This window comes from Glycine max, chromosome 7, assembly GCF_000004515.6.
Source record: "Glycine max cultivar Williams 82 chromosome 7, Glycine_max_v4.0, whole genome shotgun sequence".
Taxonomy (NCBI): Eukaryota; Viridiplantae; Streptophyta; class Magnoliopsida; order Fabales; family Fabaceae; genus Glycine; species Glycine max.
Window position 1 is genome coordinate 38,199,150 of NC_038243.2, and position 27,253 is coordinate 38,226,402.

General features: G+C 28.8%; 1 protein-coding gene, 1 long non-coding RNA gene and 1 pseudogene across 3 annotated transcripts; 2 read left to right on the plus strand and 1 right to left on the minus strand.

Annotated features, from left to right (window-relative positions):
- The first annotated feature begins 816 nt into the window (after nucleotides 1–816).
- On the plus strand, nucleotides 817–2,666 carry SAN1C (senescence-associated nodulin 1C; annotated as a pseudogene). The gene is made up of 3 exons (NR_148422.2): nucleotides 817–1,287; nucleotides 1,646–1,966; nucleotides 2,412–2,666. The product of NR_148422.2 is annotated as a senescence-associated nodulin 1C (transcript).
- A 1,885-nt stretch (nucleotides 2,667–4,551) lies between these two features.
- On the plus strand, nucleotides 4,552–6,477 carry SAN1A (senescence-associated nodulin 1A). Its single transcript, NM_001251447.3, has 3 exons — nucleotides 4,552–5,047; nucleotides 5,441–5,771; nucleotides 6,030–6,477. The coding sequence occupies exons 1-3, from the start codon at nucleotides 4,578–4,580 to the stop codon at nucleotides 6,285–6,287; spliced, it is 1,059 nt and encodes a 352-aa protein (NP_001238376.2). The 5' UTR covers nucleotides 4,552–4,577; the 3' UTR covers nucleotides 6,288–6,477.
- Nucleotides 6,478–8,002: 1,525 nt separating this feature from the next.
- On the minus strand, nucleotides 8,003–10,984 carry LOC121175169 (uncharacterized). Its single transcript, XR_005892363.1, has 2 exons — nucleotides 10,673–10,984; nucleotides 8,003–10,198 (listed from the first exon to the last, which is right to left on the minus strand). It is a non-coding gene; the product is annotated as an uncharacterized lncRNA (long non-coding RNA).
- Nucleotides 10,985–27,253: the final 16,269 nt, after the last annotated feature.

A 27,253-nucleotide genomic window follows, 5' to 3' on the forward strand; every position in this document is an offset into this window, starting at 1 on the left:
TCCTGCATACAAATGACACATGTCTCGTGAAAATATTAATACTTCAATCTAAACACTCTTCTCTAGGAAAGATACTCAAAATACAATAAATCAATTTTAATTAATGCTACACTAAATGATACTAACATAATTGCTCCACTTTATATCGAATAGTCACAACTACTATGTTGGCATTGCAAAAAAACAACCAATCACAGCAATTATGCAATAAAAACAAAACATTACCCATGTGTGGCAAATTCACTATTAGCACCATTTAGCCATTGCAAGTATATATGGAGGTAGTTTAATGCCATCTTGTTTAGATGAAATAACTAAGTTGACAACTCCTCGGAGAAACTGGTGAAACACATCCCTTTGAAAATAATCATAAAATTACTTAAAAGTTAAACTAATTTGTAGCTATCTGAACTCTTTAAAAAATTATTTATAGGTTTTAAATTAAAAAATTCTAATTAATTGAACCCTTAAAATTACAATTTTGTTATAATTAAATCTCTATAGTTCATAAAACTGTCATAAATTATCATTTTCTGATAATTTTAAGCTGTCAGAAACAAACTTTAAAATTCAACTACAAAAATTTCACAAAATCAATAACTCAATTACAATTTTTACTAATTTGAACATAATTAAAAAATTTCAAATACTGTAAGACCTGCATATTAATTTAACCTTACTTTAATAAGATTAATTTAACCTTTCTAAATATTTTTTTGGTATTAACCTTACTAAAATTGAACCTTAAGAGAATCATGGTTCACCAAAAGGCTTTCATATATTCGGTCTACTAGTGAAAGTTCTCTAGCAAAAGCCATGGGAGAGGTCGACCCAGCTTTCATCCAATACCTACAACACAGGCCAAAGTTCTCTACCATCCAACCTGAAGACATTCCTGTGATAGATATCTCCCCAATAACCAACCACACAGCTTCAGATCCATGTTCTATTGGAGGCTTAGTGAAGGAGATAAGAAATGCAAGCAAGGAGTGGGGTTTCTTCCAATTATCAAACCATGCTGTGCCCCTCACTCTAAGGCAAAACATTGAGAAAGCCTCAAGATTGTTCTTTGCACAGAATTTGGAGGAGAAGAGGAAGGTTAGTAAAGATGAGAACAATACCACCGGTTACCATGACAGAGAGCACCCCAAGAACATTAGGGACTGGAAAGAAGTGTTTGATTTCCTAGCCAAATAATCCACTTTCATTCCTCTCACTTCTGATGAACATGATGATCGACTCACTCAGTTTGACTAATCAATCTCCTTAATACCTTCAAAATTTCAGGTAACTCATCTTCACTTTTGGAATAGTTATAGACATAAACAGCAAATTTATGGTGAAAACAGATGTATCTTTTCTTTGTATATTTTAAACTACGCTACAATATATTTTTAGTCCTTGTACTTTGATCAATTTAGTGAGTCCGTGAACTTTAGAAAAACAGTGATTTTTTTGTTCTTCTTCACAGACGGTTTTCATTTTCACCATAAGGAGGGACGAAAACCAATATTTTTTGAAAAGTTTAGGGACCAACTTGATCAAAGTTGAAGTTCAGATACTAAAACAAGTTTTACCGAAAGCACAGAACTGAAAACATATTTCACTCTTTAAACTATGTTCTAAATGATGTCCATATGAGCAGGGTTATAATACAAGAGTATATTCAAGAGATGGAAAAGCTGTGCTTTAAGCTGTTGGAGCTTATAGCTTTAAGCTTAGGTGTTGAAGCAAAGAGGTTTGAAGAACTTTTCATCAAAGATCAAACTAGTTCTATTCTACTCAACTGCTATCCTCCATGCCCTTACCCTCACCTTGCTCATGGCGTTGGTTGACACAAGGACCCTGGTGCCTTGACCATTCTTGCACAAGATGAGGTTGGAGGACTTGGAGTGAAACGTAAAGCTGATCAAGAGTGAAACCAACCCCAGATGCTTATACTATCAACTTTGGTGACATTATTCAGGTACAACTTCAGTAGCAATATTAAGACTGGAAACTTGAAATTTTATTGACTCGTAATCTAGTTATAAGAAACAGCCACCACCTAACTCACTCAAGAAAGTTAACTTTAAGGGAAGAGGACTGCACATGTCATATAAGGACAACCATATTGTAGTTTCTGTTGTTGGTTCGTCTGGAATTGGATTTGGATTCTTTAAGCAAAGTCTTAAGCAAAGTCTCAAGTTTGAGTATTGTGGATGAAAAAACGTGTCTAAAAGAGGAGACCTACTAATAGTGGTCTGCCCAGCTTCCCAGGAGAGATTAGTCACTAACAAAAGTATAAATACTTCACACCAATGTCATGATGACCCTAAAAAAAACATATTCTAATCTTTGAGTTTATGAACTATTTATTCCCGTAATTAGTGGAGAGAATTTTTATTTGAGGATTGGAGTTGTTTGTGCAGGTTTGGAGCAATGATGCATATGAGAGTGTGGAACACAGAGTGGTGGTCAACTCTGAGAAAGAAAGGTTCTCCATTCCATTCTTCTACCTTTCGCATGAAACTGAGGTCAAGCCTTTGGAGAAGCTGATAAATGAGCAAAACCCTTGAAAATATAGGCCATACAAATGGGGCAAGTTTCTCACCCATAGAAAGAATACCAATTTCAAGAAACAAAATGTGGAGAACCGTCAAATTTATCATTATAAGCTTGCTTAAAAGATAGTATAGTGACAGTATAATTTAGCTTATGTATGTTGGGTATAATGTGTTGAAGCAGATTGATTCAAGACACTGCTTCTGATATCCACGGCAATTATATTTGCTGCTAAAGTTACTTGTTTGCATTAAGTATAGAACTATAGAAGTATAGCCCAATAAAAGAAAACTAAATATCGTTTATTAATTTTCAAGAATCAAGACAAAACTTGAAATTACATTAGTTTTTAAATTTCCTATTTTAACATTTTTTGTTCCTTGTGTATCTTTTTGTTAATTAGATTCTTGCGGATTGTAAAGTGTAAACTATTTCTTTATTACTATTAAGTAGCCTTCTCCATCATTAGTTTAATGAACAAGTTTTATACTACTGTGTTTATGAGGTTGATGTAAATCAAATCACAATCAATATTATTACATGATTAAACAATAGCAAGCGTTCAAAAATAGTTTGTGGAACTTTCACTGAATGGCTTTTTGTTGGACTGCTGAGTCTGAATTCAATAAATTATGTGTTGGTTGCAAGAGTTTGGATGCATTATTATCTATCAGCCAAATTTCAATCACTTTCAAAGCATTTTTTTAAACAAAATAGTTTTTTTTTTTAAATCCATTTCTCCCTAACAATCTTTTTTTTTTTTTACTTTAAAAAATGACGATACTTACATAATACTTTTTTTTACAGTTTTTGGCTATCAATTTTCTTTACTTTTTTTCTTTCTAGAGAGGACATATTACTGTTTATTTAATTTATTTAACTGGATCAAGAAGATATAAAAAAAATGTTTGTACACTACTTAACAAATCAATTTTTTTTAAACCACACTTATCTTTCACTAAAGCTTATTTATTTAAGTTGAATAAGACTCATAAACTGGGAAGCTTTCCAAATCAATCTACAAATTGAAAAAACATAGTAACGAGAGTTATTAATATCTTTTTTTTAACTTGGATTTTAGTTTCTTTTTAATTATTTTTGAGTAATCAATATATATTTTCTAGGATCATCCCATCTTATTTGATTTCAAGACTATTTAATTACTTTGAAAGTTACGTGGTATATCTGCACATGAATCACCTAACTGCTGAATCTTCAAACAATATTTAATGTCATGAATTAATATTAAAAAAAATTGAATCTACATTTCTTACAAACACAAGACACCTGCATGGTCGAGGAGGAGACCAGGGCAACTTCATCAAGGCGAGAACGATGCTTTACCAAGGTCTGCCTGATCCAAGAGAGGCCGAGACTTGGGTTTATTTCAAACACTTATGTGGACAAAACACCTCAATTTGACAAATGTTATCTTCGAATTTGATTATAAAGTAGTGGTAGATGGAGTTAAAAATGTTATTAGAGACTCCCTAGATTTTCACTGTATTATATATAAGTGTAGAGTCCTTCTTTCTTCTATTCTAAACTCAGTAGTGAGTTTCAATAGGAGACTAATTAGTGGAAAATAGTCAAGTCCTACATCAACTGTCTTAATTTTTGGAGTGCAACTTATATACCTGTGGGACAATTTCACTTAATACCAATTAGTTTTAAGATGAAATCTAATACTAACAAATCATGTTGCTCATGTCTTCTTGGCAGCAGGATATCATGCTAGCATCCAAATTTTTTATTATATTCTAAATTGTATATTTCCATACAATATGAATGACGTGAAGTAATTATGTTTCCTTTCAAAAAAAAAAAAAGACATCTGCATGGTAGCATAACAGAAACCAGTCCAGGTTCAATGCACATAAATCAAAATATTTCTTTATTGTACGTGAACGGAATCTTCAACTTCAAAATTGTATTTGCACCACACAAAACTTTCTCTTGTTCCTTAAATAAGAGAACAACCCAAAACCTTTCCAAAATACACGTGCAGCAAATTGCTTACCCAATCACCAGCCATGGGAGAGGTTGACCCAGCTTTCATTCAAGAACCACAACACAGGCCAAATCTCTCCACCATTCAAGCAGAAGGAATTCCCATAATTGATCTCTCTCCAATAACCAACCACACAGTTTCAGACCCTTCTGCAATTGAAAGCTTGGTGAAGGAGATAGGACGTGCATGCCAGGAGTGGGGCTTCTTCCAAGTAACAAACCATGGAGTGCCACTCACTCTAAGGCAAAACATTGAGAAAGCCTCAAAACTGTTCTTTGCTCAGACTCTGGAGGAGAAGAGAAAGGTTAGCAGAAATGAGAGCTCTCCAATGGGTTATTATGACACAGAACACACCAAGAACGTCAGGGACTGGAAAGAAGTCTTTGATTTTCTAGCCAAAGACCCCACTTTCATTCCTCTCACTTCTGATGAACATGATGATCGAGTCAATCAATGGACTAATCAATCACCTCAATACCCTCCACTCTTCAGGTAATTCATCTGTACTTTGCAAGGTTTTAAATACCGGTCGTGTTACGATTTTGTCGCGTTTGATGATATCACGGAAAATCACAAACAAATGTGGTTGAAGCGGTCACATTGTGATCACATACAGTTAAAAAACTTTGATGTTGTGGCCCAAATCACGGTTTGGTTTAACTGTCTATGACTGCAATGTGACCAATTGCAATTGAGACCGCATCAACTGCATTTGTCCGCGATTTTTCACGATATCAACAAACACGAAGAAACCGCAATGTGACTGCAACTAATATTTAAAACCTTTAAAACAAAAGTGGATTGTGTTCAAAACTAATTGTTCAGCCCACAGTCATGACAGCTGGACAGTTTTTATAATTCTATTGATGATGTGAATACGAGCAGGGTTGTAACACAAGAGTATATTCAGGAGATGGAAAAGCTGTCCTTTAAGCTGTTGGAGCTTATAGCTTTGAGCTTAGGCCTTGAAGCAAAGAGGTTTGAGGAATTTTTCATCAAAGATCAAACTAGCTTTATTCGACTCAACCACTATCCTCCATGCCCTTACCCTGACCTTGCTCTTGGCGTCGGTCGACACAAGGACCCCGGTGCCTTGACCATTCTTGCACAGGACGAAGTTGGAGGACTTGAAGTGAGACGTAAACGGGATCAAGAGTGGATTAGAGTGAAACCAACCCCAAATGCTTATATTATCAACATTGGTGATACTGTTCAGGTGCCAGTGCAATACCATATTGAAAACTGAAAATTTTAAATTTCACTTACACACTAGTTGTAACACACTCTATCATTGGTTTAAATTAATTGAAAACTATAAAATCATGAGAGAGACATTAAATAAGATGTGAGAACAACAACTTTCTTGTAATTTCCCATAAATTTAAACCAATGATAGAGTGTGTTAGAGAGTGTGTTGCTAGCATTTCTCTAAGGAAGAAAAACTTTCACTTGAGGATTGGGGTTGCTTGTGCAGGTTTGGAGCAATGATGCATATGAGAGTGTGGATCACAGAGTGGTGGTCAACTCTGAGAAGGAAAGGCTTTCCATTCCGTTCTTCTTCTTCCCTGCACACGACACCAAAGTAAAGCCTTTGGAGGAGCTGATAAATGAGCAAAACCCTTCAAAATATAGGCCATACAATTGGGGCAAGTTTCTTGTCCACAGAGGGAACAGCAATTTCAAGAAGCAAAATGAGGAGAACATTCAAATTCATCATTACAAGATAGCTTAAAGGGTAGTATATTAGCAGGATTCCAGCGCCATATAGCTTATGCATATAAATTGGGTATGATATCATGATATGTAGCAGCGTTGATCCAAGACAACGTTTCTGATATAAATGACTGAGTCAAATTTACTTCCTAGTGTGCCTTAATGTATGCAAGTATCACCCAATAAAACAACTAAATTATTACCATTTATCATGTTTGTCTCAAAAATTGAAATTGCATTGGACTTTAAATTCACAGTTAACATTTTTTGTTCCTTGATTTTCGTTTTCTTAAGATTTTTGTCAATTATAAATTAGTCTTTCATTATAAGATTTACTATTGAAGAACTCTTAACATCGTTTGAACCTTTACATGCTTCTCTCCTTTTACTTTTCTTTGGCCAACTACCTAAAATGTCAGCCTTATACCCACCCTGCTTGCAGGATCAACAGAAAGGCACTGGACGAATATCTCTTGGTAAGTTTTGAAATACACTTTATTTGAATAATAATAAAAATCATTATAGATCTCGCAATCAACCCTTTTGTATGCTATACATGTGAAAGCATGCTAGCAAGGTAATCCAATTAAGTGACAATGCTTCATTCAGCTTGCCGAAATCGACACCCCTTTTTTTCTAATTTGATGCTCAACCCTCACCCCTTATCTAATCTCTTTTGAAATCTACCAATGTAGCAAAATCCTTCCAAATAGCAATTTGAAGAAACAAAATGTGAAGAACCTTGAAATTTATCAATATAAGCTAGCTAGTATAATTGGGGTATAATGTGTTAAAGCAGATTGATCCAAATACAATGTTTCTGATATGTGACAGCAATTGAATTTGCAGCTAAAAGTTACCAGTGTGCATTATGTATAGAAGTATCAACTGAATTTACCATTTACCATGTTCATTGTTGGCTTATCCAAAAAAACAATTATGTTCATTGCAAAACCTGAAATTACATTGCTCTTTAAATTTTCTGTTTTAACATTTTTAGCCCCTTGAGTATCTTTCGGTTAGATTTATAGGGATTTTAAACTAGTTGTTTATTATAAAGTTGTTAGCCTTCTCCATCATCATTTGTTTAAATTAACGTGAATAAAACTACATTGCAGAAACGAACGAACAAGCTTTTCCCCACTCTGTTTATGAGTTTGATGTACATCAAATCATAATTGATATTATTACATTATTAAACAATAGCAAGCGTTTAAAAATAGTTTGTCGAACTTTCATTGACTGGCTTTTTGTTGAGCTGCTGAGTCTGAAGCCAATAAAATGCGTATTGGTTGCAAGAATTTGGATGCATTTTTATCTATCAACCAAATTTCAATCACTTTCAAAGCATTTTTTTAATCAAAATAATTCAAGCAAAAAAATCCATTTATCTCTACCGATTATGTCGTCCACTTTACTATATAGAAATTATTATACTTCGGTGATACTTTTGGTTATCAATGTTCTTTGATTTTTAAATTCTGGAGAGCACAGATTATCGTTTGTTTAACATAACTAGGAAAGCCCTTACTATAGTGAGAAGAGGATCAAAGAAGATATTGAAACAATGGATGTACAACTCCGGCAAATCAATACACATTGAAAAAACCAAAGTAACTGTTAAAATAAGACAGCAAAGAACATAGACAGCAATGAAACATAAACCATAAACACCCTAAACAGAGGAGAAGATGAGAGAGTAGAGCTATTTCCGTTCATGCTGAACATCCATACTGTTTTGTATGTTTCCATTCATATTTAAGTGCAAATACATGAAAAGTGACAATCCATCATGATACCTATACATGTTGTTACTAAAATACATGCAACCACTCACATCAGAGAGTGCAGTTTTGCTCAAATTAAAAACCACTAATAGGAACATTGCTTACTGACACAAGCAAGCAAGCTGAACAATTAAACATCATTACAACAGTAAATAATAAATCAGAAAAGTTTTATAGCCCGTTATGTCTAACACTCCTCCTTAAAACTTTTCTTGAACATTCCAAGCTTGCTCCTCAACACATTAAACTTAGCACATGGAAGTGCCTTAGTTAAAATGTCTGTAATTTGCTCTTCAGAGCTGCAGTGCATCAATTGAACATCTCCATTCTTCTCCGCATCTCTTACAGCATGAAATTTGGCATTGATATGCTTGGTTCTTCCATGTTGAATTGGAATTTTAGCAATAACAATAGTTAATTTGTTGTCGTACCATACCACAATAGATTCTTCTTGCACATGATTCAAGTCAGTCAATACCTTTCTAATCCAAATAGCTTGATTTGAGACAGTTGTTGCAGCAATATACTCAGCTTTAGCTGAAGATTGAGCAACTACACCTTGCTTCTTAGAATTCCATGTGAACACACCATTGCCAAGTGAAAAGACAAATCCAGTTGTGCTCTTTGAATCATCAATAGAATTAGCCCAATCACTATCAACATAACCTTCAAACTTACCATCTCCTTTGTAGTACCAAATGCCAAAATCAACCAACCGTGTCTTTCAAATATCTCTGCACTCTTTTGCCTACACTAAAGTGTGTTAAACTTGGTGCACCCATGAACCTTGAAATCAAAATAGCAGAAACATCAAATCTGGTCTAGTTGCAGTCAAGAAAAGAAGGCTGTCAATCAAACTTCTATACTGAGTTACATCAACCTTTGCATCGCCATCATTCTTAGAGAGCTTTTCATTTACAGCAAGTGGAGTTGTAACGGGATTACAACTCTCCAATTTGAATTTCTTTAGCAAATCAACAACATACTTTCTCTGTGAGAGAAAGATTCCATCATCAAGTTGATCTACTTCCATTCCCAAGAAATACTTCATCATTCCAAGACCTGTCATTTAGAAAACTTGCAACATGCTACTTTTAAATTTGTCAATTTCATCAACATCATCACCTGTAACAAGCAAATCATCAACATAAAGTGAAACAATAATTTGCTTTCCAAAGTCACACTCTTTGACATAAAGAGTAGATTCATTTTGGCTCCTCCTGAAATCATTTTGCAGGAAGTGTGAATCAATTCTGTTGTACCAAGCTCTTGGATACAAGGCTTTGCGAAGCCTATAAACATTGTCTTCATGACCTGCAACGATAAAACTAGCAGGCTACTCAACATAAATTTCTTCCTCCAAAACTCCATTTAGAAAAGCTAATTTGACATCCAAATGAAATATTTTCCATCCACATTGAGTTGATAAAGCAACAATTGATCTAATTGTTTCATGCCTAGCAACATGCACAAATGTATCACTATATTCAACTCCAGTCATTTGAGAATATCCCTTCACAACAAGTCTAGCTTTATGTTTCTGAATGGAACCATCAGGATAATGGAACCATCAGGATATAACTTTGTTCTATAAACCACTTTCACACCAATCACATGCTTGTCCTTGGGAGTAAGTTCCCAAGTACCATTTTTGTTAATCATAATCAGCTCCTCCTTCATTGCATCATTTCATTCTTTTTGCATTGAGACTTCTTCAAAACAAGAAGGCCTATGCACAACAAAGTTGCATTTTTCATAAATTTCAGTCAAAGACTTTGTTTTCAGCACCGGGGAATCAAATTCAGCAATCTGAATTTCATCATCATTTGTATCTTGTTGTTGTTCAGACTTCATGCTTCTACGAACTTCACCATTTTCCCAATCCCAATATGCATTTTCATCAAATTGAATGTCCTGGTTTGATCACAATTTGTTTTGACTTCAAATTTTACACTTTATGACCTTTAGAGCCTGAAGCATAGCCTAAGAAATTTCTCATTTCAGCTTTGTCATCCAATTTGGATCTTTTAACTGCTGCAACATGAACATAGCAGATTGATCCAAAAATCTTCAAGTGGCAGAGGAATTTACTCCCATCCATGCTTCAATTGGTGTTTTCCCTTGAACAACTATTGTTGGAAGCCTATTCAAAAGATGCATTATTGTATAAACAGCTTCAGCCCAATTTGGGACAATTTTTTATGTCAGAATTTGATTTTCTACTTATATTGTAAAATACCATTTTTTCGATTAAAAACTACCAAAATCAAATCAATAAAAAAATTAAAACAGTTAATCACTACCAAAAAATTCCATTTTAAAATATAAAATAAAAACTTATCAATCTCTTTTTTTTTATTTTACTCGTGTAAAAGGATTAAAAATAATATTTTATGAATTTCAATGAATAAAACAACAATTTTAAATGTAAAAAACTAAAAAAACTCAAATTTTAATAATTAAAAAAATATTTAAACCTTAAGTGGAATTTATAAAATTAATCTTTTAACAACCCATTTGGTAATTTACAAAAAGAATAAGATACGAAGCCGTTTTGAAATAAAACACTTAAAAAAAAAAAAGCAAGATATTCTATGAGTTGATTTTTAGCGTATACCTTGTTGTGAATAAAAGGCAAAGTAAAGGTGGTGGTGATGTGATGTGACTTTGATTTGCATTTGTTTTTGTATTTGATATGAGGATTGGTGATGTAAAGCTGGCAACAACGTTGATGATGAAAAAGGTGCCTGCCCCGTGAGTCGTCTCAGAAGAAGATGGTGTCTTCCCCCCCACACGTGATTTATGTCTCTGGATCAGATCACATAGTCATGATGTCCAAGCCCATTCAAATCTGTAATCATCTACACACCATAGCCACCCACTCCAAGTAATTAAGCATTCCTTGTCCACACCTTTATGCCTAATAATACTAATTGATGTGTGATTACATTTATCTCCTTTTGTATTTAAAATCATTTATAACAAAAAGAGTTTCCTGTAGAACATATTATGACTGTATAAATTCAATTAATTGGTGTCAAGGTATTTTAGTTTAATCATATTTTGTGTTCAACTCTCGAGTATATAATTTTATTAAATACTTGCAAGAAGTATTTTGTGGTTTATAATAATCTTAATTGATTCAAATAAAATTATCTTTAAAGGAGAATATTTGTAGTCCACACAAAAAGAATTATGTTGATCATGTTTGAAAGAACTTGTCCATTGTTTGAAAAGAATTCATTGTCTTGTAAAGTTTTTTTTTCATTTTTATAATGACAGCATTTAGGATTTAACGTAAGTCATAGTGCATATTATCATTGTTTTAAAATTAAACTGGTAATTGATCTAGTTAAGCTACTAAATCAATTATCGAATTAGTGGATCACTAAATGAATTGCATGAGTCACTTTCTATTAAAATTTCATACTCAATCTTCAAAATAAGGACCTAATTTAGAATTTGATGTTCTGATATACATGATAAAAATTATAATATTATAAACAAATATATCTATTATTAGACTATTTATATTCATAATATTTTGCACAAATCAAACAATTTCATATCATGGTTCAATGGTAAGGTTATGTGTAGGTGACTTTGAGATTGTGGCTTTGAACCTGGTGGTTGTATTCTTTTCAAATTTATCAAATGGAAAATAATTTTTGAATTAATTCTGACGTAAAAATGTTTATAATTTCATAGTCATAGTCATAAATATTTATTCGACTTCTGATTTTTTTATTTTATGTTTTTATTATTGCCATAAAATTTCTTAGATGTAAGTTGTTTGGCAACTATATTCAGTTTTATATTCTTTTTATTGTTCTAACAAAGAATTCCTAGGTGCACATGAAATTACCAATTTGAAGTTAATGACCTATAATGATTTTGAAGGTAATAAAACTCATATTTTGTCTGAAGTTATATAAGATTTTATGACTTTTAAGTCTTGTGAAATGTCAAAACTTTAAAGCCGTACGATTTTTTAATGATTTTAATGAGAATAAATTAAAAAAATTATAAATCGGATAAAGTTTTACTGCAATAATCAATTGCCAGTTAGAATTAATCAATTGCTCTTCCAATTAATCCATTGACGGTTTCAATTGAAGAATATTTCTTAAAAAAAAACAGATGATACCAGAGTAAACGCCCAAGAGGATGAGACATAATTCTTCAAACATGACTCATTCTTCAATTGAGTTCATGTTGATTTATTCACACGCACACGCACAAAACTGGTTCCAACACTATTCAAAATTCAATATCCCAATTTAAGGTAATTTACACATTTAAAGATATTTATTTATTATATATTTTAATTATAATATATTTATACATTAGAAAATATTTTTCTTATCATAAATTTTAATTATATAAAAAGCAAACTTTTATCTTATACAATGCATACACTAAAATACTAATTATGTTGAAAAACACACAATTTAACGCAGAACCACTTTGCATATATAGTTTTATTGGTAATTTTTTTTATTTACTGATTTGGTGAGCTTTTTGTTATCTGCATAGTGTTTTTTTTTTTTTTAAGTTTCCTTGTGGTAAAATTTTAAGATTGATATTTTTGCAAATAACATAAATTTAAGAAATTCGTGGTTAGACATATTATTTACTTAAAGTATTTTTTAAAAGTCTGACCACGAATAAGAAATTATAGGCCAAATTATTATTTTGAGTCAAGATTCATGCCATGATTGATAGTTTTTTTTTATTTCATATAAAGTCAAGAATAGAAAGCATATGGTATTAATGAAAGTCTCTTGAGTTTTTTTTCTCATTGACTTAACTGTATTTTTTTATTTTTGCATTTTCTTTCAATATAGACAATTTTAATCGAGACATTATCATTTACTATCAATATTCTTTATTCACAAAGATTTAAATTATAGTTTATCTATTATTATTATTATTATTATTATGTATAAAAATTCTTCTATAATTTTTATTTTCTCACCCAAGTTGAAGATACAATTGTAAATTAATTATCAACTTTGATAATTAATTGAACCTAAAAATAAAATAAATAAAAAAAGGTAACGATAACATTGAACTCCTCACACCAAATGTGAAAATACCTCTTCATATTGAAACTTTAAACTCACATGGAAACAATTAATTACCACACTCCTTAGCAAACGTGCAACTCTTTTTTTCTATATTTTTTATTGATAGTGAATGATTAGAATCTTAAACTTTGTTCGGTCCTCTGTAAATGTGCAACTCTTAATTCTTTTCCATTAATTGTAAATTGAAGATGAAATATCAAGGGGCTTTTAAAAACATGAGGTTTTTCTCTTTCATTATTATATTATTTGTCATTTGTCATTTCTTCTTATCAAGAGCTAATATTTAAGTTTATTATATTTGAGATATAACTTTATATTTCATTATATAATTTTTCAGCCTAATAAAGTTATTGTCATTGTTAAGCATTCAAAATTGATGATGTGTGTCATTTCTTTTTATATTGGATATTCATTGGGTGTTTCCATAAATTGTTAGGGATTTGGTAAGTTAAAAATTACTTCAAAATAAAAAGAGAAAAGAAGTAATTTAATAGAACAAAAAATATTTATTTAACATTTGTCTTGAGTTTAAAAAAAATATCATGTTTGTTTTGTAGGAAAATATTTATATTTATTTAATTATCCAAAAAGTAGCATGTTAATTATTTCTCTTTAGTGGATTCCTGAATTTGTAGTTGGTTTAAATGTATGTAGTGGAAGGTTTTAAATATCTAGCAAAAATATATATTAAAGATTTTAAATTTTACACGATCATTATTTTTCTTTGTACTTTGTATCCATAATAATTTTTTTAAAGGATCCATAATCTATCTATAATATATATATATATATATATATATATATATATATATATATATATAAAAGCTTTTACTTCTTCAATCTACATTTCCGATAAAATTCCCGTCATTATTAATATACTACATCAACAAAATTATTTTTCATGGAATTTGATTCTTCTAAGTAAATGCCTCATTTTTCAAGTCCTCTCTTGCGTCAAATGAACAAAAATTTAATTTCTACTAGTTTCAAAATTTATCTCATAATTTATGTCATTCTATCTCACACAATTTTTTTAGTACCAAAGTTTATGACCTTAAATCTCACATGTAAACTACATTTTTTGAATTCTTTCAAACCTCAAATTTTATGGTTCATGTACTCAAATCCCTTCAACCCCTCTTCTCAATCTCTTTTTTTTTTTTTCCTTTTAATTTCTCTTCTCATTGCATGTCCTTCTCAATTATGAAAAAGGCATTATAGAAGCTTACTATGAAAAGGAAAGGATTGGTGTGCCAATTTAGATAACAATATTAATAATGAAAACATTAAAAGATTATCAAACTTTTATAATTTTTAAATTAATGAATAACTGATTAAATTAATTTTTAGTATATTGAATTATAAATTAATTATAAACGTATGTTTTCAATTTAATTGCTATTAAATGTGCATTATATAAAAAAAATGTGCATCACAAGGATAACCCAATTAGTTATTTTATAAGATACTAACTCTTTTCATTTTTTTTTTTTTAAAAATTGGTGTGCACTAACTCTTTCTATCAGACTAAGCTCCGTTGACAACTTAACTAAATCTTTGATTTTTGGGATAGTTATATTGACTTCCTTTGAGGTTACCTGTAATTACATTTAGACCCTATTTGTTTTTTAAATTACACATAACTCTCTTACATTACATGTTCCTTACTTTCCTTAAATAGGTACTATACTACTATGCATATGATTCGAATATGAAAGTAATAAAATTAAATTATTTTCTTTTTTTTTTTACAGAACTATTGTCTTTTTTTTAAAAGAATGTTAAAGCGTAATATTTAAAAAAAACTAATTAATGTCTAAATCATCAAGCAAAATGTAATTTTAAGGAAAGTCAATGTGATTATTCATTGATTTATTATAATTAATGTTTAATTTCAATTTTCTATAATTTTTGTAGCAGTTTAATCTCTTAATTTTTATTTCAAAATTTTAATCTTCCCACCAATATATCATCAAGTTATTAACATAAATTAATAACGTCAGCAACAATTTATATATAACACTCTATACCCAGCTGAGTGAGAAAAATGTTTGAACTTTGAATAGAATCCATGAGATAATGAGACATGACACATGAGAGGGAAACGAAAAAAAGGGAAAAAGCTATAATGCAACTTGAGAGCTTTGAGAATTTGTTGTTTTTGTGCAATAATGAAAGGGGATGAACAAAAGCCAAAGTTGGCCACTGTAGGAAAAGCCAGACATTTTGCGCGCCAAGAACAAAAATTTCTTTTTCTTTTCTCTGAAAAAAAAAATGATAGAATAGAAAGGCATTTCCAATACTATGTTAGACTGCAACTCACCTAAAGGATTACTGCATAGGAAAATTTTAGGTTCAAGAGGATCTTCCGAGGATGATTGTCCATCAAGTGATGCTAGGAAAATTTAAATCACACTGGTAGCTAGAAAAGGTAAAAGTTCATTCTGAATTCTTAATCATTTATCTAATCCACATTGATCTGTCAAGAACAAACATAGAAGAAAGAGAGGTGATGATGTGGATCAGGTTGATTTGAATTATTTAAATTTAATATCAAATGTCATTAAGATTATAATTATAAAACTTCAACTGAATGATTCAAATTAACTTAATTTTTTTTCTTCGTTTTCAAATTAGAGAGGTTATTGGGTCGATCCCAACCCTCTAAAGAAAAGTAGGATTTTTTTTTAAGAAATGAAGACTCAAAATTTGCTCTATATATATAAAAAAAACTCAAGTTTCAATGTTTATTTATATATATATATATATATAAAGGGTTTATAATATTTTTAGTTCATGAAAATTAAAATGAGTTATTTTAAGTTTTAGTATCTGGCTTTAAAAGCTATAAGATTTCATCTCTTTATTTTTAAAATATCTACATTTTCAGTCCTTATAATTATAAAATATTAGTTTTGAAGACTAAAATTTAAATATTTTAAAAATATAAGGACAAAAACTTATGATTTTAAAAGTCAACGACTAAAATCAATTATAGTCTCTTTCTTAAGAATAAAAACATCCTTAACCCAAAAAGCTAAGTACGGATTCAAGTTGGATGATATTATGATTGGTTTTATATTAAAGAATTGATTTTAAGCCAATATTAATTTCAAGTTAAAACAATTATAAAAGAAAACTTTTAAGTTTGATAAAAAAAAAAGTCATACAAAATTTTTCTGCAAACTTATCTTTTGAAATCAATTTTAACTAAAACCCAAACATTCAAATACATCTAACTTCATTTCAAAATTAATTTTAACTTAAATCAATTTGATAAATTTAATTTAATTTAAGATTAATATTAAAAATACTCATCCAAACACATAGTGAGTGTAGAAGGTTGAATTTAACACACCTAAACCTAAAGCATTCAAGTGAGACAAATATAATCTTTCTTCTTAATCTTGTCTTCAAAATTCTTATTCACAGACCTCTCTCCTTTCTTGTAACTATAGTTCAAGTCTTTAACTCCCTATTAATAGCTATTATGAGTATTTTGTAATGGCATTTTTTATGTGTCCCTATTAATAGCTATTATGAGTATTTTGTAATGGCATTTTTTATGTGATCATTATAGCTCCAGAAAGGGGGTTACAGGGGTAATTGTGGTTGCTAGGAAGTCATGAGTCGCTCGGTAAACCATCAATAAGGTACAATTGCTTTTTATTTATTTACCTACTTAAAATTAATTTATGTCAACTATAAATGAAGCTTATCCTAAGGACCTGAACAAGAATCTTACATTGGAGCATTTTTATTATAAAAAAGTAATATACTAACTTTGTATCTCCCGTGTCTTGCATGTCTATTAATTTTATAATTTATAAATTTTTTATGTATTATAAATTTTTAATGCACTTATCTATTATATTTTAATTAATAAAAATATATATTAGTACATATATATACACACACAATAGTTAAATGATATTAATATATAATAAAATATTAAATATTATAAAAATCACACCAAAATTGTGTATGATATATATTATATTTTCATATATAGGCATCACATTTGTATTTTTATAAAATTTCGTACTTCATAAAAAAAAATTGTCTCCATAAATTTTATTTTATATTAATAAGTTTTACATATTGTTAACTGAATAAATTTGAACATAATCAAATAAGTTAATTAAAAATATTCTTTAATTGAATAAATAAAGAAAAAATTGATTTGAACTAAGAACTTATTCCAAATGGATGAATGTTATTATCAAAACTTTAAATGTTCTTTAACATTTGAACATATTTTTATCAATTAATATTTAAATATGATTCAAAATTTAATACTTCATTTAATATTTTATTCTTATAATTTTTAATTACATGATACAAAACACAAGTCTACATTTATTTTGCAAAACTGATATAGCTTAATACACATGGCCTAAAAAAATATATTATTAGATAAAAACTATTAAAAAGAAATGAAATAAACTTATTAATTATTTTTTGTTGTACATTATTAAATAATATTAGAATCATTATTAAAAAATGTAAAAAGAGAAATAAAATAATTGATTAAGAATAAAAATTCTAAAAACATATTTGTTTGCATTTAATAAAATAATAATTGAATATAATTCTAACAGAATAAATAATAAAATAAAATATATTTATATAATAAAATAATATTGATTTGAATTAATAATTAAATTAAAAAATAGTATTTAATATTTTTGGAGAAAATGAATATGAGATTGTCACATGACATCATCTCATAGAATTAAACAGTCTTTATATATATATATATATATATATATATATATATATGTTTGCATTTAATAAAATAATAATTAAATATAATTCTAATAGAATGAATAATAAAATAGAATATATTTACATAATAGAATAATATTGATTTTAATTAATAATTAAATTAAATAATAATATTTAATATTTTTGAAGGAAATGAATATGAGATTATTACATGACATCATCCCATAAAATCAAGCTGTTTTTATATTATATTATATATATATATATATATATTTTATATATTAAAAAATTATATTAATAATTTGTTATTTTTTTATATTATTGACAAAAAAAGTAAAATTTAAATCAATTCAAATGCACACAATATAGAAATACTGATAAAAAAAATTACAGAATAGCTTTAAATTAAAATCAATCTTATGTCCACGATATTAATGATAACAAACTTTCTAATAAACGGATAATTTCTATAAATTAATTAAAACAGGTAAGTTATTAAATGGGTAATTACTATAATTAAATTAATTATTTTTAACAGGAAATTAACGGGTAATTATATTCAACCATAAATTAATTGAATTATTACAAAATTTATTATAAATAAGTGAGGTAACGGATCTTTATATGATAACAAAATGACTTATATAATTTCTCTTTTAGCCTTAAAATCAGCGAAAATTTAAAATTATAAATTTACCCATAACAACTACTTGTATATATAAAAGATAAATAAATAAATTTAATAACATCTTATCTTATAATAATTATTATATAAAAATAAATTATTTAATTTGGGAATACATCTTATCTTATAATAATTATTCAAATTATTTTTTATTAACATCTATTATAAACTTAATAATTATCTGGCACTAAAACCTTGCAAGTGTAATACTCTAATGGTTTGTTTGATATCTTCATATTTCTATATATTTTTAATCTTACATCATTTTATAACTTTTATTTCGATAACATTTTCTTAAAACTATTCAAAGTATCACATATATAAAATTTTATATTAATTCAAAATCATTTATTATCTCGTTCATATAAATTAAAATAAATGTAATATAAACATTTCAAGATATATTAAAATATAGATCATGTGATTACCTTATTATTTAATTTTAACAAAATTTGACATAAATAATTTATTAATATGTCAATAGTTAAATCAATAAAAATCACATTTTATATCAAGGTATAAAAATGGTGTAATAGTTGTTAAGGTTATATTGGTGTAATTTGATATCTTCATTGTATATATAAGTCACTTGATTGACATGATGTGTACTTTTTATAAATTAAATGTAATATTTTTTTGGAAGGGACATGTAATATGTTAATATAAAATATAATTATTATTATTATTTGTAATGATATTCTGAGCTAATTTTTAAAATATCATTATAATTAAATTTACTGATACTGAATTATATATGCACACAAACATATTCCACATATGTTTATTATCTTTATTTTTATATACATTAAAGTTAACATGTTAATTCTTATTAATCATGAATACTTGTCAAAATTTATATTTTTATTATTAAAACAATTATAAACCTATAAAAAAATTTAAAATTTAAAAACAAACAACTTGATCCACATAAGCCACAAACAAAATATTTGACTGCAATTCAACTAAACTCCACAGAAGGTAAATGAGCGCGATGCACAAACTATTAATAATATATAAAACTCACTTGTCGTTTCAAGTTTGTATTTCTTCTCTTAAATTTTTACGGACAACAATAAGAATAAGAGTTTACAGCAGCAAAATAGAAAAGAAAAACCCTAATTTACATCAAAACTACTCAAGTTTAAATAGAAGAGAAAAACCCTTTAGCATTCACTCATTGTTATTCAGTCCACTAATTTATGGGGAACAATACATTATATTTATGGGAAAAATATGACTCACGAATGTCATTTAATAAATTCCACTAATTTAGCTTGAAATGTAAATCACACGTAATGTTAATTACAAATTACAAATATTTTATATGAGTTGTAATATGTTAGAGTAGTGAAGTTATAGGAATAGGAATGAGAACACGAGATATCATATAAATAAAGACATCATATAAATAAAGGTAAAATTTATAAATCTGAAGTTTAATATTTTAAATTAAGTTGTGATGTGAGATTCACTTATGATTATAAAATATTTATGTTCTTTGTTTTCCAACCATTGATATCACAATTGTGATTATTGGATACTCCTCTTTATCCCCTCGTTCTCCAACATATTCAAATATTTTAATTTTAATTTTATAGAATCTTTCAACTAATCCTACTTCGGTTTTCACGTTGACTGATTCAGAAACATTAACAATAATAGTAAAATAAAAGGGACTAAATAAACAATAATAAAATGTTATTGAATTTCTTATTGACAAATTGACATAAAATAAAAATGCAAAAATGTTTCTGTTTTGGGCGGAAAAACATTTTCTATTTGAGATTCCAACACTCTAATTTTGTGTTATATCAAACACTATTACTTTTTGTTTTTATATTTATAAAATAAATATAAAGATATAATTTCAATAATAAAAATATTCTATTATATATTTTTTAGTATCTTTTGCAAAATACAGTATTGATTAAAAAAATATACTTAATAATAAATATAAGATTGGGAAACTTTGATGACAAAATTAATTAAAAATAAGTGACGCAACAGATTAGCTAGAGCTCCTAAAAACGGGAAATTTAAACGGTATAATTACTCACAAATTATTTGTTCTTTTCTAAAAAGAGTATTTGCAAATTACTCACAAATTATTTGTTCTTTTCTAAAAAGAGTATTTGTAAATTACTCACAAATTACAAAAAATTGTTAGTGTGATGTATTGGTTCATCTGTTTGGAATATCGTGGTCTTCGAAAGGAGGGATTTACTACTGAGAATTGGTTGGAGGGTCTCTGTCTCTGGTCCCAGAGAATGTCTGATAATGTTTTTCGCAATAATGTGTAGCTTCCAATCAATATTCCACAAATACTAGCATCTGGCTATTAAATAACTGGAAATAAAAACTAATTTATCAAAATAAGTAGTATTATATAAATATATAAATATTATTTAATTCAACATTGTACCTAGCTAGAAATTTCAAGTCTTAGATAAAGCTGTGAGGAAAACGTAACACAGTATTGTATAAATTATTAATCTTCATATCATTTTTTGAGTCTTTGAAATTAATATTCAGAATTTTACAATTAAATAAGTTCAGCATTTCATCCTCAAAATCAACTTATTTAATTTATCTTATAATATTACTGATATAAAATAAGATTTCAATCATTTTAATTTTTTAAAATTTCTTTCGATAATAACAACTGCAATAAGTAATATATATGTTTCGCATACAATTTATTCTTTTGATATAATTTAATGTTCTCATCAACACTTTTTACCTTGACGGAAAAAAATGTTGTAATTTATATCTTTACTATAAATGGTTTTTTAGACTAGTTAAAAAATAAGATAGTATTCTTAATCAAAGAATAAGATAGTTTAACAAAAAGTGTACACCACATGAAAATATTTCATTTATTGTTGTTTTTACTATAGATTATTAAAGAAAGGCATTGCGATTTTTGCTGTGAAATAAACAGACAAAACAGACTCCGTACTATGATGGAAATGGAGGCAACTATCACGGGCTTGCCCTTCGTCACTAGATTAACATATTTGCTGTAATTTGATGCATCCACAAGTATATTCCCATTTCAAAGGAGAGAAGACAAAAACAATTTATATTTTTCGTAAAATAGACTAAACCCATTTTTTTTATAAAAAAAAAGATAGAATAAACCCCTGTTTTTATTTAAGATTGCAAGCGTTCATCGTTTTAATTTTATAATTTTTTTAACCTAAGTATTCATTTTATATAAAAAAACATTCATTATAGTTATTTTTCGTTTTGTTTTTGTTTTACATGTAAAATATTAAATGAAATGTTATTTTAGACAGTTAAGAATTAAAATTTGTAAAATTAAAACTAAAATAAACTATGTTTATAATTTTCAAAAATTAAAAATGAAGGTTTACTGGTTTTAGATATAGAGAAAGGAGAACGAACATCCTACGTCACATAAAAATGAAGGTTTACTGGTTTTAGATAGAGAAAGGAGAAGGAACATCCTACGTCACATAAACAATAATAACATAGAGATAAATATTTTATTAACATACACATTTTTTATGATCAACTACTTTTTTTTTTCAAATATTGGAATTTCGTAAGTCATTTTTATTGAATTTTTATAGTTTTGTTTTTTAATAGATTTCTTATAATAACAATAACATTAATAAAAAGTATTTTAAGAAAAGGTTTAGGACATAAAAATAAAATAATAATTAAAAAAGAATAGTTTAAACTTAAATTTTTTTATACTAATAAATAAATTTAAATCATTATATTCCTTTTAGATAAGTATCTTTCAACCTATTAAAGGCAAAAAAAAAAAATCTTTAAATTTATTTTTACTTATTGACTTCGACTAGTTTGTATTTGTAACCTCTGCTAACAAAAATCCAAAAGAAAAAAGGTTAACCTATGGAGTCGTTATTGAATGTGTGGCATCACCTTAAAACTTCTCTACGTACAGAAACTACAATTCATTAACTAGGATAATTTATGATCCGGTAAAAGATGTTTCTACTACAACCATTTTCCTTTGTTCTTACGCTTTTCATGAAACCGGTTTTCTAAGTTTCAACAACCATTCCCAGAATTTATCCGAAATTGTCCAACCAGAGAAACATAAACCAGAAACCAAACTACCATGCTTGAAGAACAGAGAAACAGAGCGTTCACATCCCTCTTGTGAAGAAACTCAAAACACTTTACAAGGCTAATTACACACAATTCAACATATTTTTAGACCTAAAATGAACTTTAAAGACTGAGACTTTATTTATAAAAAAAATAAAAGGGTGATAAAATAACAGGAAAAGAAAAAGTGATTTTTTCTTGGGCAAAATTTCAAATTTCATTCACTCAGGAAAAAAAAAAAAAAACACATCTTAATTTTCATTATACTAAACCAACTAATAAAAAAATTGTATAAACATGATGATGAAAGGAACCCTCTCAAGATTTGACATGTAATTAAGGGCCAGAAAAAGAATATACATGAGTAGAAGAAAATCAGGAGTCTAGCTTAATTAGTTTAACAGATGTGTAAGTGATTATAAACTCTGTCTTCGAATTTTACTGATAAAAAAAGAAAAAAAAAAACACATCTTTAACCTGAATCATCCATTATAAGCAGAAAACGAAACTGGATTCAACGAATACAAGAAGTCCAGCCAAAACCCAGAAAAAAAAAACAAGGGCATCAATTTTCCTTACAACAGCAACTCGTGTGGGTTTGCATCAATCAGCGCTTGATGCACCCAAAAGGAAAGAAAACACAGGGTCTATAAAAATTGCGGAATTTCATAGAAGAAAAGAAAGCTAGAAAGTAATTAATCAAGCGATGCTCTTCAACATTCAACGGAGGTAGCCATAGAAAGGAAGAGGTGTACTTGCGCGATTCAACATTCCGAGAGGCTCCACGGTTCTCTGCTGAACTATGACCACTGTTTCCGCGACGCTCACGACGAACTCTATGGCGAGTTGAACCATGTTTATGCACAATTCGAGTCTGTGAATCACCATGGTTTTGTTACTATATGTTTTTTTTTTCTTTTCACCTGAGTGAATGGCTTATCACAATTGGCTTATCTCATGTATGCGTGTACTTGTGGGATGCTTTGGCCCTTATATAATAGGACGAGGATGGTTTTGTTGGTCAGTTATAGACAATACCGTGGGAATAATGGACCCACGCCAACAGTGTTGGGAAAAAGTAACGTGGGTTAGTTTGCCGTTTACTTTAGACTACTTTTTAATTTTTTTGAAAGAGTTGTGTGAGAGTAAAGTTATATTGAAGTTGCATGGTAACCGAAAATATCTTAAATCAAACACACACTAATCATATGTATTGTCAGTAATCATATTTATTAGTAATAATGAATCATGGCTAGTGTAGAACTTTTAATCAAAAGTCTTGTTAATAAGTGTTTAGATATTAGTGAAGAAATTAAAATGAACATGTATTTATTATAAGAATTGTAGTGTAAAAAAAGTCAGAATAATATTGTGCATTTTAATAAAAAAAATTCTTATTTTAATTTTCTGACCAATATTCTATTTGTTAGCATTTTGTACTTAATTATTACTTTTAAGGTGCACCAGAATATAAGCAAAAAATATTTTATTAAAAGTTACTGTACTAGTGTATATGGGAATCCATTTAAAAATGATAAGAAAAATATTTTTACGGCATATTAATAAAAAATTTCTTTTTGTTAAACTTCTTTAGATAGTATCTTTAAAACACTAATTAGTATTTATCTTATCATATGTAATGGTATGTGATTTGAATGACATTCTAAAATTTAGTGACAAACCTATATAGAGTTTACGGTCTAAAAATGCACCCATTGATTTTCAAAAGTTTAGTGGCAAATTGTATATAATTTTTGTATTTTGCTCCATCTGTTTTATATTTAAACCCATAATTTTGTAAATTTTTTACTCTCCTTGTATATTTATTATTGTTTTACTTAAGTATTTGATTTGGAAGTAAAACAAATATGTTTGGTTCATGTTTGGACACCCAAATTAGGTCTATCTCTCATAAGAAGCTATATTTACTTATTTGACAAATCATTTTTCTGCGTGAGTTGAACACGACTTTCACAAAGACTGAGTTGTACTCCAAAACTATTTCTCTCTTGCTTTTTTTATTGAGTATAGAAAGTTTCAAATGTAAGTCAAGTTGCATTATATTAAACCTACTTCTAACCAAACTTAAGTTTAGAAAGTTAGATTCAATCAAATTTCACTTTTTTAACTATAATTGAAACACATACTTAATTTTCTCAATCTGTTACTAGTAAAATTGATTTCCATTATTTTATAGTTTATTTTCTAGCTTTAAAAAAATAATAGTTCGATAGTGGTAGGATACATCCACTATAAAAAAATTATGATGTATTTCATTGATTACATGATCTTTTCTCTTAGCATCGATAGATGAGTAGTTTAACTTGATCATGGTTAATGAATAGAACTCTAATTAGTTAGTTATTTCAAGTAACTTGTGTATATATAGTTACAATAACAAAATGTAACTAACCAATTTCACACTTCAATAACAGATCAAGCTTATTCTTCTTTTCTCTTTTGCTTTCTTTGCAAGTCTCTCAAGCTTGCATCTTTCTTCCATGGCTGATACCAAATCTGCGATGGTATCAGGGAAGAGCTCTGCTGTGCAACTCACGTTCTTCCTCTCTTTATCATATCTTTCATTTTTACATCATGAGTGAACAACAACAACAAGGTCAATCTCTCAATGTACACAGTCCTTATTACCTTCATCCAGGAGAAAATCCAGCAATAGCTTTGGTTTCTCTGGTTCTTGATTCATCTAACTATAATTCATGAACTCGATCTATGCTTATTGTATTAAGCGGAAGAACAAATTTGAGTTTGTCGATGGTTTTATTTGAAGACCTACATCAGATCATGCACTTCATACAGCTTGGAAGAGGTGCAACTATATGGTGGTTTCGCGGTTGGTTCATTCAGTCTCTCTTTCAATTAGACAAAGCATACTATGGATGGATGATCCACAAGATATTTGGAAAGACTTAAAATCACAATATTCACAAAGAGACCTTTTGAGAATTTCAGAATTACGGCAAGACATGACGTAAATTAAACAAGGTGACAAGTCTATAGCCGAGTATTTTACAAGATTGTGTGTGATTTTGGACGAGTTAGGGAGTTATAGACCTGATCCTATCTATGTTTGTAATCCAAAATGTTCATGTGATGCACTTAGTAGTGTTTTAGAGAGAAAGAAACAAGATCATATGATGTGATTCCTTAGAGGATTGAATAATCAATTTAGTACTATTAGATCTAATGTCTTGATGATGGATCCACTACCTAGCATAGCTAAGGTTTTCTCATATGCAATACAACAAGAAAGGCAAATTAACAACAATGATGCGTTAGGAAGCACTAGTTTGATTAATGCAACAAACACTAGCTCACCAAACTCACCTTTTTCATGTACATATTGTGGTAAGAATTGGCATATTGTTGATAGATGTTACAGAAAAATGGCTTTCCTCATAATTCATTTTCTAGAGTAGGAAGAAGTGGTTCAAATGGTTTTGGTCGAGGAAATTCAACTAGAAGAGACAATAAGATTTGTACTCGTTGTGGTTTTATTAACCACACTGTTGATGAATGTTATAGAAAGCATGGATACCCTCATGGTCGTAAATATCATAAGCCCCAAGGTCCATCAATCAATAATGAAAATGCTATAAATGAGGAAAATGCAAATTCAAATGTAGAACAGAATCAAGAGGCACAAGGTTCAGATGTTAAAGTGACTACTCAACAATACAAAGCCTTAATGACATTGCTGCAACAACAAGGATCTTCAACTCACAATAGTTTACATGTGAATCAGATTGGCACGATGACTGGTTCTGGTCATGCACTTACAAGTAATGTCATCAATAAGTTATAGTATGAGCAAGGCAAATGAGAGTGAATGGATATTGAATTCAGGTGCCATAGAGCATGTTATATCCAATTCTCACTTGTATTCTTCATGTAGACAAACAAGTCACATTATTGTTAAACTTCCCACTGGTCATATAGTTACTACAACATATGCATGCACTGTTAGATTTTCTCATTCCTTATACCTTGAGGATGTATTATACATACCAAGTTTTCAGTTTAATGTGATTTCTATATCAAAGTTTATTGTCTTCCTTGCCATGTAAGCTAACCTTTGTGGCTAACACTTCATTCAAGATGTACAAACCCTATAGAGGATTGGTAAAGTTGACTTGGTGGAAGGTCTTTATAAGCTCAACATGAGGAAATTTGATTTTGCTTCTGTCACAACTTTTGTTTCTTCTAATAGTCATGCTTTCTCATGTAATAAAGTACCTATTGATCTTTGACACTTTCAATTAGGACACCCCTCATTTGGAAGATTGCAATTGTTAAAGCAATCACATCCTTTAGTTTCAGTTGATAAACAATTTGTATGTCTAACTTGCCATCATGCAAAACAAAAGAAAAATTCCTTTTTCCTAGTAGTGATTCACATTCTTCTTCCCCCTTTTCTCTTATACATGTTGATATTTGGAGTCCATGTCATATTACTTCTTTAAATGATCATAAATATTTTCTTACCATAGTGGATGATCACTCAATATTTGTCTGCATATTTCTTATGAAATCTAAAGCCGAAACTCAATCTCATTTAAATTCTTTTGTTGCA

What these genes read in the sequence shown, in the direction of transcription:
- SAN1A (NM_001251447.3), top strand. Translation starts at nt 4,578, where the DNA reads ATGGGAGAGGTTGACCCAGCTTTCATTCAAGAACCACAACACAGGCCA. An exon ending in CAATACCCTCCACTCTTCAG is followed by an intron (nt 5,048 to 5,440) that starts GTAATTCATCTG and finishes GAATACGAGCAG; the next exon opens with GGTTGTAACACAAGAGTATA. An exon ending in ACATTGGTGATACTGTTCAG is followed by an intron (nt 5,772 to 6,029) that starts GTGCCAGTGCAA and finishes TTGCTTGTGCAG; the next exon opens with GTTTGGAGCAATGATGCATA.